Raw genomic sequence first — 18522 nt, 5'->3', positions numbered from 1 at the left:
CATCGTATCATTGAAGACATCTCTTTGTTTGCAAGAAGGTAATTTTTTTTACTGGGGAATTATCATCCTGTGTTTTCTTTGTGCAATTAATAATAAGGGACAATGCAATCCCAGGTGTCACAAACAAGGTATTTGCTGAAACAGGAAATAAGAAATATGCTATCTACTTATGATTGCATGGCCTACAGCACTCAACATGCAAGTTTTGAGCACTCTAAACTTTCTGTGCTTCCCTTGGACACTTGTAAAGTAGATATCCATTCACTTGAGTTTGGATTGCAGGTTTTCATGGAGCTTTTGATGGATCTAGGCACTCTTTCCCCAGAACAGGGATTGCTCAGTGTCAGTGGGCAGCTACACTCATACTCCACACCTAAACCATAAGAACCAGTACAGCTTCCACACATGCAGTAAAGCTGAAAAACAAGAAAACGCATAATTTATGATAGACTTAAAAGGATTAACAGTTTTGGAACGTAATAGGTGGAACTTATTTAAGATTCAGATGCTGAATTTAGATACTAACTAGAGAAACTGAGACAGATGTGATCCCCACCCTTCATATGCACTGTCAGGAAATACTTAGCCATTTATGTATGGTGGGAATGGAAAATGAAAATCTTACTTGTGTGTCTGTATTATTTATCCAAAACCTTCATTTACTTTACAGAATCTGACTGTATCATTATGCCCATGACCGTGTAGAGGTTTTTTACGTGTGTTAACAGCTCTTCAACAAATCTCAATTTTACGATTTTTACAGCATTGTAAAACAGAACAGAGAAATTTTTAATGGACAGTAGATTCACAAGCATTACCAATGCATGTTCTTCCATCTTCTGCCAGCTTGTAAGGTTCAGTACAAAGACATTTGTAGCTGCCTTTAGTGTTAATGCATTTAGCAGAAGGAGAGCATGGTGGATTAATTTCATTTTCACATTCATTGATGTCTGCAAAATGAATACACACTGATCAATAATCATTGGGAAGGATTAATACCTTCTCATACACACTTTCTGCAAGTATTCATAAATGAAAAGTATTGTACACTTTCAATGACACATAGATACTGCCAAAGATCCTCATTATTACTGTTTAAAGCACAAAGCTGGGAGTTTTTTGTTTTGATTTTTGTTTTTGTTTGGTTGGTTTTAAGCTGGAAATGATGAATAAAGAAAACATTTTGGTAATCTACCAAAAGCAACAAATGGCAATTGGTTAAATTTTCAAAAATGCAGGCTGTAAACTTGAGAGCTCTTCTTACATGTATTTGTGTTCTAAAACCTTGTGTACCTCTATAAACTTTTTTATACTGTGCTCTATAGAGGTAGTGAAAATAATAACACTGGCACAGTTCTATACACTTCTAGGCATGATTTTGAAGAGTCCAGGATTCTGGTTAGCTTTGGATACAAAATTTATAACGGTAATCTGTGATATCACTGCCAAGATGGTTGTTTCTATATGCTATATTAATTCTGGGAAATGACAACATCCTGACAAAATGATGGCCAGATGAACAATTATCTATTGGAAAATGTACATAAACATATTGTTCCTGAGTCCAATCAAGACCTTTCACTTTCTGATTAGGTGATGAAATGGGAGTCGGTGTGGTGTGCAGGAAAGAAAGTACTCAATGAGGGAAAGAATGGAGTCTTTTCCATATTCATGCATCTTTCCTCTTTCTGTGTAATATTTACTTGCAGGACTTGATTCAGTTGCCTAAAGATAGGCGTCCAGCACTGGTTTAGACAGTTTTTAGACAGTTAACACTATACATTAGTCCTGTATAGTGTTTGCCACCCACTATGGGTCAATATCTCTGACCCATGGTCCTGAGAAGCATGTGAGCCTATATGTGTGCAACTAGCTGAGCCTCCGGTTTCTTCTATTTTTGGTTATATTCCTTTCCTTCCCTATCACAATTCTTGATCTGCTACTTCAGTCTAGGTAGCTCTTTTTGATCAGTATTAGAAACTGGCCATGTAGAAAGGACTTAGCTTAACATTGTCAGTCAGATAACTTAGGGAATTCTCTAATTGGAAATAGGACCTTAAATTTTAATACAAAGCAGTAGCTGTGTCCAAAGCTAGCCATCAACTGAGACAGTCAAAAGACTAACCATGCAAAGAATAATCTTAAACTTCAGAACCCTTAAGAAACACTAACTCTCATAACACCTCTCTGTAGCAGAGAAATAATCTGTTGTTCAAGATGAAGATTCCTGAATAAGTATTACTCCCCTCAAGACTACATTTTGGGCTAACTCCCACTGGCTTCGTCATCGTCTGGGAAGGAAAACACGCACAGGCTTTGCCTACACTGTAATTCAAATGTGCTATTTCAGTTTTTGTAGATCTGTAGTCATGCTATCCGTGAACTAGCTAACTCTTTCTTCTATCACTAAATAGTGCATGTCAGATCTTAACAGCCTATCCTACTACTAGAAGAGAACAATACTTTATTAAAGCAAAGTAAACAGAGTTATCTATCAAGAGTAAGATAACACTTAATATATAGGAAGGTAGCCTAGTCTAGCACTAAATGACTTCCTGAATCAATAGAAATGATTTCTGTCAAAGCCAAAGTTAGTAAGCAGGAATTATCAGCTCTCAGATTCCTATGCTTTTGACAGCAGGCCATTCTGTCTCTTCCAGAGCAGCATATAATTTTGAAACCATCTGCAGAAATGCTAAGCTCTATCCTCCTCATTATATTGCTTGACTTATTCCTAATTTGCTGAACATTTAAAAGAATGAAAACACATTGCACAGACATGCGTGGAACAAAGCACTTTCTACTGTAAAACTCAAGCAGCATCTGCATAAGTGGGTTTTGATGGTTTTCTTTTAATAAAGGCATTGCTTATTTAATATATGCAGCAGCTTGTTTTCCTATAGCAGATATACAATCTTTTGTTTACATTACTGAACATATTAAAAGAAACTAGGACAAGGAATGATTCATTCATATAACTTACTTATTCAGTTTGCTGCCAGAACATTAATCTATTGAAAAGATTTTATTATAATTCATTTAACAGTTTTATTTCTTTATATGGTATTTATGTGGGTGGAATTCAAGTGGATAAATAGGATTTGAATAAAGGAAAGAGCTGCAAATTTCATTTGACTTTTTCCATACCAGGTATACAATTAGAATGAATAGCTTTCTATTCTGCTGTCACAGAAATACTGATAAGCAGACTTTATTGCGGATCAGCTGCAGCACTTGCATTCAAATTAATTTACCACCATCCATAATATATTCCTAAATACTGCCCTTTCAGGTTTGATTTTCTCTCATGTTCTTATAAAGCTGAGCAGTTTGAGTGTATATATATATACACATATATATGAAAAATGTATATACATGCACCATCATAAACATACATATTTGAAATATTAAGAGAGAGAATTCATCCTTTATAGCTGCAAAGAGTGAAGGTCTTGTAATGAAATATTTGCCACATTCTCTTTCTTCCTATCCTATTCTATTCAACAGTAAAAATAAGGCAAAAAGAAGAGAGAAGATAAAAGAATAATTAAAGTAACATAAAAATATTCCCCTGAAAATGTGTGTGAAATGTCAAAAGACAGTATCTTTTTACTGATTTTTCACCTGCTCTACTTTTGTACCTGAAGAAGTAATTCACTTCTGGCAAATCTTTTCACATCTATTTGGGGGAAGGAGATTGGAACTGAAGTGATAATTAATTTTCTTAATTTCACTTACTTCACAGTATTTTCTTCTTTACTACTTTTGATTAACTTATTAGGATGATACATGAACTACTGGTGCTGAGCTCATTTTGTTTCTAGAGCATCCATTGAAACAATTCTAGGACAGTGACAACTGTCTGTCTTGCTGTTATGTTGGATGTAGGAGGAAGCAATGTATAATTCTGATTTTCTTTTTTTTTTTTTTTCTACTGGTAGTTAATTGACTCATTTTTGCTTAATTAGCTAATTTTTAGTGACATTTTCCTATCATCAACCTGATTGCTGAATCAGGATGGGTAGAGATTGAGAGAGGAATTCTGGAGCAAGGAGAGTTTCACATTATTATGTTATTGTACCTACAAACCCAGAAGGTTGACTACAAGAGAGCATAGGAGGGAGTTAACTTCTGATGAGGTGTGCTGGACTTTAGCCTTTACAAAATTCAGAAACAACAACAACAAAAAATAGATACCTATACAAATGGGAGCCTCAAAATTCCATCCTTTGCTTGTACAGGTTAATTGTTCCTCTCCTTGTAATTTAAATCCATATTCACATGAATAAGTCACTGTAGATTTTTCAAATTCTGAACAGTATACGAAATCACCATTTTCCACACTCTTTGGTGTTCCACATATTTCCTCTACAAATAAAAAGACTCTATTACAAGCTCTTAAAAAACTACCACTGTACCCTCGAAAATGGACATTATTCTCCATTAGAGCTATAAAGTAACTTCAGTGAAATTATTCACAACTTTTAAGGTGATCAAGAATTTAATTGTTCATTTATGGACAAGCATTCATATGGAATACCTCAGGTTTGATTTATAATCCTTGTAAAATTAGCATTATCTTCTAACAGTATGTTCTTCAGAGTTCATAGTTAATATGTTCTATGTCTAAGAACTTCTGCCCCAATTGCCGTAATGTCTGGATATATCACAAGCCATTGATGTTGTCAGAGTGAAGTTGGCAAACACTATCTTTTTTACAGAGGAAGTTGAGAAAGAAGGGACCTAGATCCGATTTCTAAGTGGCAGAAATAGTAAAGATCTGCATCAGACCAGTAACTTAATACCTGCCACAATCAAGGTCAGTGCTCTTACTGCTGATTACTCTCCCCTCTGATCATAAAAGATTGGTAATTATGAGATTACCTTCCTGGTAGAATTCTTGCCACGCTTCTAAATTAATCCCAGGTATATTGTCACAATGCTTAAAATCCTGTGGAAACTTTGCAAGTTGAAAGGCATCTGCTGGCACTTCAGAAATCCCTGTATTGTCACAAATCACGCGGGACAATGAGTGTTTTTTGAGTTCATGCTTTTGAGCTTCTGTGAAAACATTATCGTTTTCCCACCAAAATCTGGAAAAATTGACAGAAACATTTTGAAAAGGTCACATTCAAAGAGCTGATTATTCTTATTTTCACAACACCCTATGTAAAAGACAAAAAATATGAATAAAAGCAAAATGTAGGTGCATACAACAATAATAAAAGTAAACACCACGATCTGAAGACTTACATACCCAGCTTGAAAGTCAAGAAAAGACTAGTGTGAGTTTGATGTACCGGTCAACTCAGATGATGTGTTAAAGTCAGCTGGTTAAAACTATTATCGCTTCTCGGCCTTTTGGCTAAGATCAAGTGTAGTATCTGTTCTTATCAGTTTAATATCTGAAATTTTCCTGAAAGGAGGCTGTAGAGAGGCGGGGGTCAGTCTCTTCTCCCAGGTTACAGATGATAGGACAAGGGGTAATGGCCTCAAGTTACGCCAGGGGAAGTTCAGGTTAGATATTAGGAAATATTTCTTTACTGAAAGGGTTATCAGGCATTGGAATGGGCTGCCCAGGGAGGTGGTTGAGGCACCACCCCTGGAGGTATTCAAGAGAGGAGTTGACATGGTGCTCGGGGATATGGATTAGTGTTGGGTGGTGTGGTGGTGTGTGTGTGTGGTTTTTTTTGTTTGTTTGTTTGGTTTTTTTTTTTGTTTTTTTTGTTTTTTTTTCATTGGTTGGACTAGATGATCTTAAAGGGTCCCTTCCAACCTAGGTGATTCTGTGATTCTGTGATTCTGTGATTATTCACGTTTGCAGAATTGCATTTCATTGGTGATACAGGGCCACAAGACAAGTTACAATCCTGAGAAAAAAAAATTTGGAACTAATTTGTTTGAACTGTATGCTTAATATTATGCACACCAGCATTCACTGTGCACTCATAAATTGTTTTAAGCATAAATTACAGGAAGATTATAGGAGTAGCCATAATAGATTTTCCTAAGCCATAGCTTTTGAATTCTGCTTGCCATTACTGAATGGTTGCTATGAAAACAAGGTATTGCTGAATGCTTCTCTGTTTAGTATGGAGTTTTTGATTTGGTAAGAAAGCTTTAGATATGCAGATTAATTATAGCAGAGAATTGCAAGACAGGAAGCGTGCTTTTTGATCATACAAAAAGGTAAGCTAAGAGGACTGGCTGGAACAGAGAGGAGCTGCTTTTTCCATTTTGTTGGATCAGGAGTTTGGTGGCAGAACAGAAGAAGCAGTTGATGCTACAAAGGTGTATCTATTTAAATGATATATATTATATATAATATATATGTCTGCATACACACATACATATGTGTTTAAAGACAAAAAGAAAGGGAAAGAAAACACTGGGGGGGGAGGGGGAAGAAAATATAAACATTTTGTATATAAAGACATGTCATGAATGGCAAAAAAAATATTTCTGGAGAGCTTGATAACATTAGTACATTAAACAGTGCTAAGCACTGCTAAACTGCTAAAATAGTTCCCTGTGGTACCCTGCAGATGGTTCCCTGTGGAGTAGAGGGGCAGAACCATCTGCCTTGACCTGCTGGCCATGCTTCTTTTGATGCAGCCCAGGATATGGTTGGCCTTCTGGACTGTGAGTGCACATTGCCGGCTCATGTTGAGCTTCCTATCAACCAACACACCCAACTCTTTCTCCTCAGGGCTGCTTTCAATCTATTCTCCACCCAGCCTGTCCAGGTCCCTCTGGATGGCATCCCTTCCCTCCAGTGTGTTGATCACACCACACAGCTTGGTGTCATCAGCAAGCTTGCTGAAGTTGCACTCAGTGTGGCCAACAAAGATGTTAAACAGTGCTGCTCTCAATATTGACCCCTGAGGAGCACCACTTGTGACTGGTCACCTCTTGGACATCGAGTTGTTGACCACAACTCTTTGAGTGACCATCCAGCCAATTCTTTATCCACTGAGTGGTCCATCCATCAAATCCATGCCTCTCTAATCTAGAGACGGGGATGTTGTGCAGGACAGTGTCCAATACTTTGCACAAGTCCAGGTAGATGACATCAGTTGCTCTTCCCTTATCCACCAATGCTGTAAACTTGTCACATAAGGCCACCAAATTTGTCAGGCACAATTAGCCTTTAGTGAAGCCATGTTGGCTGTCACCGAACACCCCCTTATTTTCCATATGCCTTAGCAGAGTTTCCAGGAGGCTGGGCACAGAGGTGAAACTGACTGGCCTCTAGTTCCCCAGGTCTTCCTTTTTTCCCTTTTTAAAAAAGGGAAACTTCACCAGACTGACATGACTTCTCAAATATGATGGATAGTGGCTTAGCAACTTAATCCGCCAGTTCCCTCAGCACCGACAGATGCAACTCACCAGGTGCCATGGATTTGTGCACCTTCAGGTTCCTCAGATGGTCTCGAACATGATCTTCTCCTACAGCTGGCAGTTATTCGTTCTCCCATTCCCTGCCTCTGCCTTCTGTGACTTGGCCGGTGTGGTTAGAGCACTTGCCAATGAAGAGTAAGGCAAAAAAGCCATTGAGTACCTCTGCCTTCTCCATATCCTGGGTAATCAGGTCTCCCATTTCCTTCCAGAGAGGGCCCACATTTTCCCTCAGGCTTTTCACCTCAGGCTTCAGGGGAAGTCTCTTCGTCTTGCTGGTCCTTGCCATTCTTCCATGTTACTGGCCCCCCTCCCTTCTCTGTGTGCTGGTTGGGGGAATTTTTGGTTGTTGGGCCGTGGGATGTGGGTCCACTGCAGACTGCGCTTGGAACCAGCTAACTCCTTCTTGGCCTCCTTGATGCTACACAGCCTCCTCACCACCTTCTGCTGCTCAGCCACCTGCTGCAGGAGGTCCTCCACCCAGGCACACCTTCTGCAGGCAGATCTGCATCTCTCCCAGCCCCAGGAGAAAGGTCCAGGCATCTCCTGCAGTCTGAGGTCTGCACTGCAGCCTCTTCCTTCAGCAGCTCCATCTGGGTGGGGACATCAGCCACCATTGGGGTTGATGGTCCAGACCCCCCAGCCGGAGCTGCAGCCTTTGCTCTCAGACAAGTGCTCACCATTCTGCCTTGTGTCTCTCTGCTGCCCCAGCGTTTCCCTACTTCAGGAAACCCTTCTGTGCACCAAGATCTGTGGCTCTGCTCTGGGTCGGGCCAGCTCCAGAGCAGCTCCTCTTGGCAACTGACAGTTTCTGTTACCCCACATTTAAATCTCAATAACCTGCATTTAAATCTTAAATCAAATCCTGAGATCACAGAAAGATTCAGAGAAGGAAGAGATGGAAAAAGAAAGTCGAGGCTGGTGGAACAGAAACAATTTGTTCCAGGTGATTTGGCTGAGGCTAAGACAGTGCCTGAGTTTAGTACATTGGAAAAAGAAATCCGTTCGTGTTTTGTCAGATTACTGACAAAAAATTTTAAGGCTATCAGGATGGAGATCAATCAGTGAAAAAATTCCACTTAGACCTGATTTCTAAACTTAAACGAATATGTTAGAGGAGATGTTTTGAAATCCGTGCTTCCTGACATGTCAATTAGGGTATCTAGTAAGCAAGTAGTCTTACTAGTGCAGATATAGATAATACCCAGTACTCTATCTGACAAGGCACTGCAATGAATGTTAGAATTTTCCATTCTTCTTCTTACTGTTGACAACTATAACATGTTTTTTCGTACTTCTAACTTCTCGTAGGTAGTTCCTTATCATAATATTAATGACAATACCATTTCATGTTTAAGTTAGCTGACACAAACTTTATGGCTGAAACTTGGGGAATTACTTTATTGTTAGAACTGTCTTTTTCTCAATTTAAAGTTAATGTTAAATTATGCTTAAGTTTAATTAATGCTAGTAGTATCATAAGACACTGAATAATAAGAAGTATCGTACGGCACTGAATCATGAACACAACGCTGGAAGGGCCTCCATAGATTATCCTTCCCCAGATAGGGTCAAGTATGTCTCTACGATTCAGAAAACTTTCAACCACATTTTTAACACAGTTGAGTGGAATGTTTGTTGTCTATACAGTTTGTGCTAATAAGATACCTTTATGATTAACATCGTTTTTTCCTGTGAGCTAATTAATTAACATTTTTTAAAGTTCAGATTTAAATTCTGCCTCAGATGCTTATTTACGTAATGGTTTCTTTCCACAACAGTGACTTATGAGAGAAGCTTAAAGGTGAGCATAAGGACCAGATGTAGTTAAAACACCACTGCTAGCATGGTGTGAGCAGTTTAAAATTAGTCTTCTCATGAGATTCAAAATTACTGCCACAAGTACATTTCAGAAATGAAAAAAAGGGTTGGTTTCATAATTGCTTCAGGAGTAGAAGCAAGATATAAACTGCATCTTGCACCCTTTTGTGACCTAAAGCTGCATTTTGTTCTGCCTTCCTGGCGTGGAGGATTGAACTGGCACAAGATCCTGGTGGTTGTTGTGCAGGGCTGGGTGAAGGGACATACTATGCTGTGTCCCATGAGGCAATTCTGGGAGCACCCTGCAGCCCCAGTTCACATAAGACTAGGTACACGGAATCCTGAATTACAGTTCTCTGCCTATCCCTTCTGACTTTGCTGTGGTAGCCATGGAAAATGTTGAGGTTCTTGCAGTTAAGGACCCTAAGCCCGGTGCAGCCCTCAGGGACTGGATAGATAAAGCCCGCACAGTACTACATCCATCCACACAGTAGTTAGCTGTCCCTGGCACAATTAACTGCTGGTGGCACCTTGCATTTCCATCAGGAGTGCAAAGTTGGGCATCTCAATACCACAGAAACAAATCTCCATGTCCTCTGGAATTGAAATTATATATAGGTCAAAGAAGAATAAGCAAAAGCTCACCCAACAAAACTGAAAGAGCAAAGTTAAAAAAGTGGAAGTGGCAAGGAATAATTTGTTTAAAGTCTGTTTAAGTATTATGTTGTCTTATGTTCTGGGAAGTATTCTCACATATCTGTAAAATCTCCATTGAGTCTGCATATTACACAAATGATGCAACAGCATGAATAAACTCACCGATCACCATCCCTTAGTGCTTTCATTTGCTTTCCAATTATACACGCAAACAGGGGACCAGTTCTAGCACCTGGAAGAAAGTCTTCTACCAGGCCACCAAGCCAAGCATCAATATTGCTTGGATTATGGTACAATTCCATGATTTTTTCAGTGACATTGTGATTGGCTATTACTGTATTCAGGTCAGTTTGAGTTTCCAGTTTTGGTAAGCCACAGAATTCTCGCCAGTCGTTATAACCTGTAAATATTATGTTAAAAGGAAGTTTAGACTTGACTGTAAAGCATGATATATGAAATTAATAAATGTATAAGCACTGGATTCTGATAACCTTAATCATAGTCATAGACAGTTATGTCTAAAAATGGGTCCGTTATTATTGGTTAAATTGATCGGTGAAACGATGGCAGGATCTGAAATTACAGAATATGCAATTGCTACATCATTTTCATGAAGGAAAACAAAGTTTTAAAACAGTTCTCCCATATTTAAGCACTGAAAACATGATAATAGTTATTGGGAGCATGAACTGTATCTTGAGGTTTCCAGACTCGGAATGCAGGAGTTAGGTAAAGAGTGGGCGAGAAGTAACCTGAATGAAGTTAGTAACTAAAGCATTATACTAAGGACAGTGGCCTAGTGCACATGTCCAACTCTCAGGAAAATATATTTCTTTTACATCATTGGAATCATTCCCTCCCCCGCCCTCCATCTCCCCAAAAAACTTTAATTTGTGGTCTGGGAGATCAAAACTCCATCTCTGCCCTCTTGTAGCTGAGAGCTTTACATTCCAGGCTGAAGTCAGACTTCATTTCTACTGTTCTGGGTCAATGACTCGTGTATTCCTAGCAGCTGAGTTGCACAGGAGAGATGGAGAGGGTTGTCACCCAGAGATGTAATGCCCTTTGACAGTCCTTCCTCCATGGGTGGGACATGCGACTCTGCATAGAAGGGCAGCCAGATTTATTCATTATTCATGCAGAAAAGCAATCTGATCAGGCAGGGACACAGTTTTAGAAATGAAAGAGGCCCTTTATAGCACACTAAGGGTTGCTGCATCTGCTCTCAGAAGTTGTGGCATGCTTGTAAGAGGTTTTTGCACAGGACTGGGAACCTACTGTATAATTTAACAGCTGATGCAATCAAATTGAACTAAGCTCCAGCAGTCTTCCTCTAAGATGGTACATCCACGGCCCGATGGGATAGTGCTCCTTGATTGTTAGTTCAATCTTACTCTGGGCTGACTGGAGTAAGAAATGAAATCTAGTGCAAAGACCAGGCACAAACATGTAAAATTTCTCAAAATGAGGTGGACACCTAGATAAGCCATCTACACCACTCCTGGAGACATCTCAATACCGACTACGGTTGGTAGAGCCAATGAGGTTGTGTCTAAATCGACCTGTCCCACAGGCTGGGGGCAGCCTGCTGATGGCAAGTAGTGGCTGCAGGCAGAAACCCCACTCCTCTGGAGCTGGTTCCAGCAAGAACAAGCCTCAGGTACCTACATCAAGCACACCCAGATCCACTCACTGGTACTGTCCTTCCAGATTACAGATTTAACAGGTTATTTTAATTTCAAATGCTGGGGAATATTTTGTTTCCATCAAAGTTAAAAATATTAGTTGCTTACATTTTGAAAGAGACTTAAGTCACTTTTCTGATCACTAAAGCTATTATTTAAAAACTTATGATTACACCCCAAATATAAGCAGTTATAATTCAGTTACCAGTTGGAAGAAAATTCAAGAAAAGTCAATAGACCTGGGAGTCCGTGATCACGGCCACGCTGTAAGTTTAATGATGCTAAATCAAGTGAACCATTATTGGACAACACAAACAGTTTTTCTGTTAATTCCTCATTCAGTAGTTGATCTTGCACCTGCAGTTTTGCTGAATGTGCCAGAAGACCCCTTAGTAAAGGATCCAAGCCTCCTTTAAACACAAAAATAATAAAACATTACAGTGTATATACAAACCATTATAGCTTTCTTAACAAATGTGAATGCATGAATGTTTCTATGTTTTTTAAACACTGGCCACAGGCTTTTACATTCAAACATATGCAAAAATGTGCTGCAGGTCAAAATAGAAGTAAAGTACTATGAAAAGGCTCCATCTGCTTCTTCAGGTGTAAGCAAATTTATAACCTGACAACATATTCCTCCACACAAAAAAAAAAAAAAAAAAAAAAAAAAAGAAGAAGAAATATCTTTTTCAATCTACCAGACTGATTTAATCTGGAGAATAACTTTTGTCTGAATCAGTGAACTATTTAACTCAGAATAATTGTTCTAGTTCATGTCAATGCTCTGGAACCCATTTAACAACTTAAATCAATGATGCAATTAAATAAATGTTCCTATTCCTAATTCAAGATAAGTAACTTTGAAAAAGTTACAATATTCTGGAATAAAAACCCAAGCAGTTTAAATAAAACCATACCTTCTTTAATGAGCCTCCAGGGACTAAAGAATACTTCATGCAAATGAAGATCTGGGAGTTCTGGGTCATCTAAATACTGTGCATTCAATCGCCTTACTATTGGTTGGATTGTTGCATGACCAAAACGAAAAGCAGCTGTTGAAAATATGTTAGAAACCGTAGGATTCAATGTGGGATCATAACCCGTATAAAGGCCAATATACAGATTAAAAGCATCTGGACCAATGATTTTGGGAATGTAATCTCTTAAAGTAATAATCTGAAAGAAAAAAAAAAAAAGAAACATCATTCAGTGTTTTTATAGACGAATAGTAATGATTCCCACAAGCTAAATGCCTTTTTCTTCACTCATCTATCCCCAAGCATTTGGCACAGCTAAGAGAAGTATTAGCTCGTAAACAATATCGTTCTTATTTTTGCAGTAAGGAGACAAATGACTGGAGAGAATGACTGGCACGGTCAGTGCAGTACAACAGCCAGGTCCCTGTTAGCTCCTACCACAGGTGCTAGACCAAAATCTTCTGAGTAGAGACTATCACTGTTGCTCACTCCCAATCCGTGGGGGTAATCCAGCTCACAGGAGGTGTGCCAAGGTTTAAAGCCCTGACTGTGATAGTGTAAATCACATAGTGTACAATGCCCTTGAAAATGGCAATGAAAGCATGAATTACTATAAAACCTTTCATAATGGTTGTTGATATGAACAGATTCTATTTTCAGCCATATATTTGTGACACAAATCCTCTTTACTGAATATTTGAAATGACCAGGCTTTAAAATATTGGTGCCCAGAATCCCATGGTAGACATTTTATGCTAAACTCAAGCCAATTTATAGACTCCTAAAAAACACACTTCAAAAATGAAAATGCTGATAAACACCTTCTGACAAATGCTTTCATAATGTAATATTATTACAGTCACATGAAAAAAGCATGAGTAGTCATGACTAAAAAAAAGGAGAAAAGTATCTAATTTACCAAATAACAATGAAAGTGCATTATAGGTTAAAGATTATGCTGAACTCAATAAAGCATAATAGGATGAATATGAAGCATAATGAACTCAATAAAACATCTTATAGATTCAATACACCGTGCAATAAAATATACAGACAAACGTACTTTGAGCTTGATATAGTGCATATTGAAAAGCTAGCTGGCATAAAATGACCTCATGGAAAACTTGTATCTTTATTTTAGGCATGGCACAGAGACAAACAAACCCCTCCAGAATTCATTCACTTTTTTCAGAGGGTGAAAGTAGCAACCCTTTAAGTTTTCAGGTTAGGTCATGTAGTGAACAAAATATTTGAAAGACAATAGGTTAGGATTCCTTTTATAGCTCCTTTGATAAAATATACGAAGAAAATAAAATAATTGCTATAAATTAATATTGACATTGTCATTTGAGAAGTTAACCTTTTGCTACATTCATAAAGGTTTTTCAAGCCAACAGTTCTTTCTAATTTTAGATTTAGAATTAGGTTTTACAAGCAAAGACTTTAAATAGGTCTAGGTTAGCCATGGACACAAACATCCTGATGTGACTGTCGTTTTTGGGCTAATTGTAAATGAAATCCCAAGCTAAGATGCTCACAAAGGCTAGATTCCCTGAGGGAAAGGGCAGTTCAAATTTCTCATTTGCTCCAGAGGTAAGAACTTCATTTCTTGTTTCCTTGGTGGGGGAAAAGGGATTGCTGTTTCAAGACATGAAAATCAAAAGGCAAAGGTAAAAAGTGGTCTTATGCCTGCCTTGAGCTATAATAGGCATGTGTTTGATGGAAACTTCCAATGGCTAAATAAGGCCCCATCAAATGGAGGTGATTTTTAGACAATACAGACTAAGAAGCTGTTACTAATACAGCAGAAGATGATACTGCCAGAAAGAAACTGGAGTCTGACAGAGAAGCGTATCTAAAGTATGTAGCATCCAGTCTTTGTGTAGTCTCTGAACATACCTCACCTGAGTTTGTCTGCGTGAAGTCAAGGAGAAGCTTGCTACAAGTTCTCATAACCGACACATACATAAAATGTAAAGGTGTAAACAGCTGACAAACATCAAAATTATTTTTGTTAAAATTCTTTTGCATGCACTCCCTGCTCTGAGAATGATTTGAAAGATTTATTTCCTTTCATATTTGACATAAATAAGCATAATACTTCCTTTCTCTACAGTGTTCCTTCAACAACTGTGGAAACAAAGGAATATTCTTGTCTAAAAATACATCAGTAAAATCAGAGCCATAAAGGCACTATACAGTAAAGAATCTGCAAACAAGTACAATGAACTGCTCTAACTTTTATCACTTACTTTGAGTCTATTTAGGAATAATAAGTTAACTTTCAGGTGTTTGCAGCAGCAAAAGGGATTTATGTGGATATAATGAGTCTGAACCTGTGAGGCACTAGGTGGTCTCCTTGTGACATTTCTGAGATTACTGGTAATTTACGCTATTTTTAAGAGACATTCAGCACCTCATAGCATCAACTCCAAGCTCCATAGAGTCTCACGAAGAAATTAATTTTAATCAATAATGTCAATATTTCCTCTGTCTTGAGACAGTCATTGTTTCAATGGTATAATTCAGTGTAAAATGATGACAAATTGGCACTGTCTTTTAATCAGAAGCCTTACGTTCAATATTTAAATTACTTTAGTAGTCTGACCAGATACTGACAGTACTGACAGTAGTATATGACCAGATACTGACAGAGGGATTAAGAGTATTTAAATGTGTCATATCAGGAAAATAAACTTCTGATTTCCTAGCAATTCAAGCAAATGTTTTCAGTCAGAAACAGAATCTGAGTGATTCTGTCAAGACTGTCAGAAGAGGCTTTGTACACATTTTATATCATATCATGAATCACATGTACACCGTTTATGGAAAAGTAACTGAATACAGACCTGCAAACTTAGTAACACTCCAAGTTAGTATGAAAGGCAGCATCCCTCTCCTTCAGAAGGCAGAATTACAACAGGGGTTCTCCAGTTTCCTTATGAACACAGTAATCCTTATGATTAATCCTTATGAAGATTAATATCATATAATATATATCTCCATATATAAAAAATATATATTATATGCATATCCTTATGAGCATCCTGGCTGGGTTTGCCTCCAGGTTGGGCCACCTCCAGCAGAAGTCAGCCATACATTAGATATTTGGAAATAGGTTACATAATTTCAGATTATTTTTGAGAATTTTTTGTTCATGTTAAAAGTTATTTCAAATTAGGTGCAAAAGATGCAGAAATTCCTATTACTTCTCATAAGATTCAGCAGACTTTCCTTGCCAAAACCCCTCCAGCATTTTCCAAAGTAGGTGTGAATGAGGCATAATGGATGGGAAAGGAAAATAAAAAAAAAGGCTGGAAGAATAAGTAAGGCCAAAAGTGCAACTTGCCTTTGCCACTGGCCAGAGATAACCACAAAGGAATAGCATCTCACTGAGATAGTGAAGAGCCAATTAAACGAAGCTCCTGCACTTGGGAAAGATTGCAGAAATAATACAGAACAATGATGTTTAATTCATTAAAGTGCTAAGCACAGTTGGATTGAAGTTCTCATTGCAGATATTAAAGGATTTATAGATGATGTTGAAGTCCTAAACATTTCTGTAAAGGGTATAATAGTTCAATTTTTAATAAATAATGAACACATTATTATAGTTGCTTTAATAGTCTGAACTATACTCTTTATAAACATGAGTTATGACAGTATGCAACATATAGTATTTTATAATATCTATTGTTTACCTATTTTTCATCTATAATTTCATAGAGTTTAAGCTGTGAGAGGAGTTATCTAATCATCTAATTTCACAAACAATTTTTATCCAGGTTAGCCATGTATAATATTGTAGTTAAGTTCAAGTATGTCAGCCTCAGAAGACACCCACTTTCAACTCATGCCTTGGATTGTGGCAGAGAAGTCGGGATGCAAGATGTCCAGAGAACACAAGCAGATGTAGAAGGAAGTGGAAAAAATGCCTACATACACACTGAAAACTAACAGTTGTGGTCAACTACAATTGGGATCAACTGGCAGTAGCACCATTAATTCAGAGATCGTTTTCTGGTACTGTAATAAATCAAAGGGAAATTGATTCAGATCGATCTGCAAAACTCCTGCTTTACTGTGACTAGTGCCACATCACCCGGCACATCAGGGGAAACAGTCTCTGGGAGGAACAGCACATGTGCATGCAGTTGCATCCTGCAAACCGCATATGTATGAAATAGCAATGTTAAGACTGTAGTAGTTGCATAATTGAGCATTTTTTCCTGTTTTCTCTACACTTTTTGTTTAAAGAAAAACAAATGTAAACTATTTTCTTACAAATAGCTTCAAAAAGAGGAATCCTAATTCTCCTTATTCTGTTTTCTCAGGTAAAAACAGGAATAAGTGGAACAAGCAGATAGTTTCATTTCATTTCAGTTAGTAAGTGACAATGAAAAAAATGTCTTTTTGCATAAAACATTAGGTAGATGAGGGGATGTATTTTTGCCACTGTATACTGCAGTGTTAATATTTTGGAGTTAAGCATGTGTCATTCCTCTAAAATACAAGTGGAAAGTTAACCACTGTTGTGCCTTATATCAACTACTACCTATCAGTGAAACATGACTACAATGCAACCAAAAAAATCTGTTTTGTCCAGGATATCAACAGGCAACTGTTATGTCTGGTAACTTTGTCGAGTTTCTATTGTTAAACACTTGTCACTAGAAACATTTATGCTGCCAAAAAAGCATCCAGGATGAAAAGTATGGTCTAGAGATATATTTTTTTCATTCTCCTTATTCTAGAAAGAAGGGAAGGCTTTTTGTTCAATTCTCTTAATTACACACCTACAGGCAAAAATTACACATGAAAGTATTCATTCCAAAAAGAGAGAATTTTAGAAATGTATAGCAACTGAAACTAAACTTTAGAGTGGAAGTCTCAAGGTAACTTTAACTGGAGCTGTCATTAGTGTGCTGGTTAGCATACCACATTAATAGAGATACTCCAATTATCTCTCTTGAATGAATGTCTCTGAACCAGCTAGATATAACTCAAACACATTTCTAATGAGCCATAGGCAAATATCATTATTCTGTGATACTGGTAGAGATAATGAGTAGCCCAGATTCATGCAGTGTATTGCCTTGCACGACGTATTTTCTTTCAGGCTATAAAGTTGCTGGACGTAAATCAGAAGTGTATGAATGCATAGAGGCCTACTTTGGGATTTGCACTTTTCTTCTAACAAGTATTAACAACCATTCTGACTTGTCAGTGCCATTATTTTAATGCAAACAGCACACTTAACAGCAGAGGAGCTGACATGGTTAATGTATCCTAGATATAGATATATATATATATATCTGTACATAAAAACCAAATTTTTCAAATGGACTGGCTAAATACAATTAAATAAAATATGTTAATTTTCTGAAGTTATCTGGCTTTAAATGCAAATAACAACAGGTATATAAAAGCCAAATTTTTCAAACAGACTGGCTAAATTCAGTTAAATAAAGTATGTTACTTTTCTGAAGTTATCTGGCTTTAAATGCAAAAACCACAGGTCATTTCTTAAAGGAAACATTCTGCACATTCTGCTAACTAAAAATCGTGGCAGAAGAAAGGAAATTTTTTTTATTAGAATAGTGAAATCTTCCTCCTTCCTTACCCAATTCATCTTAAAAAAGTCTCTTTTTGGTACTAAAAAAACTGTTTATAAGAATCAGAAAATGTATGAAAGTACCCCTAGCCTTCAGGCTACTGCTAATCCAGTATTATAGATTAAAACAGACAGGCTGAAACACTATGTCTTAGGTTGTCTGATTAAAGGTGAATCTCTACAAACGGAATGGCCCCGGTGAGGCTTAAGGAGCAACTTCAGGCAGAGTAACCTGAGCAACTAAACCATTGAAAATGGACTTGCAGGATCGTCTGTTCCCCCAGACAAGGTGTGAAACCCACCAAGATGAGCCAATGAAAGAAACTGTCCCTGGATACCATGCGAGCTACAGGGGTGGTTGCCTGCA

General features: G+C 37.7%; 1 protein-coding gene and 1 pseudogene across 1 annotated transcript in view; one reads left to right on the top strand and one right to left on the bottom strand.

Annotated features, from left to right (window-relative positions):
• Positions 1-360: 360 nt before the first annotated feature.
• Positions 361-18522, bottom strand: part of TPO (thyroid peroxidase) — a 46032-nt gene continuing 27870 nt past the window's right edge. The window contains 7 exon segments of the mRNA XM_074153634.1: positions 361-416; positions 819-950; positions 4198-4368; positions 4885-5093; positions 10039-10276; positions 11801-11971; positions 12482-12740. Of these exon segments, the coding sequence (XP_074009735.1) occupies positions 361-416; positions 819-950; positions 4198-4368; positions 4885-5093; positions 10039-10276; positions 11801-11971; positions 12482-12740 (1236 nt within the window).
• Positions 5346-5453, top strand: LOC141468944 (U2 spliceosomal RNA; annotated as a pseudogene).

Source organism: Numenius arquata, chromosome 9 (assembly GCF_964106895.1).
Source record: "Numenius arquata chromosome 9, bNumArq3.hap1.1, whole genome shotgun sequence".
Taxonomy (NCBI): domain Eukaryota; kingdom Metazoa; phylum Chordata; class Aves; order Charadriiformes; family Scolopacidae; genus Numenius; species Numenius arquata.
Note: the sequence above shows the minus strand (reverse complement) of the source record. Positions and strands in the feature narration are given on the sequence as shown.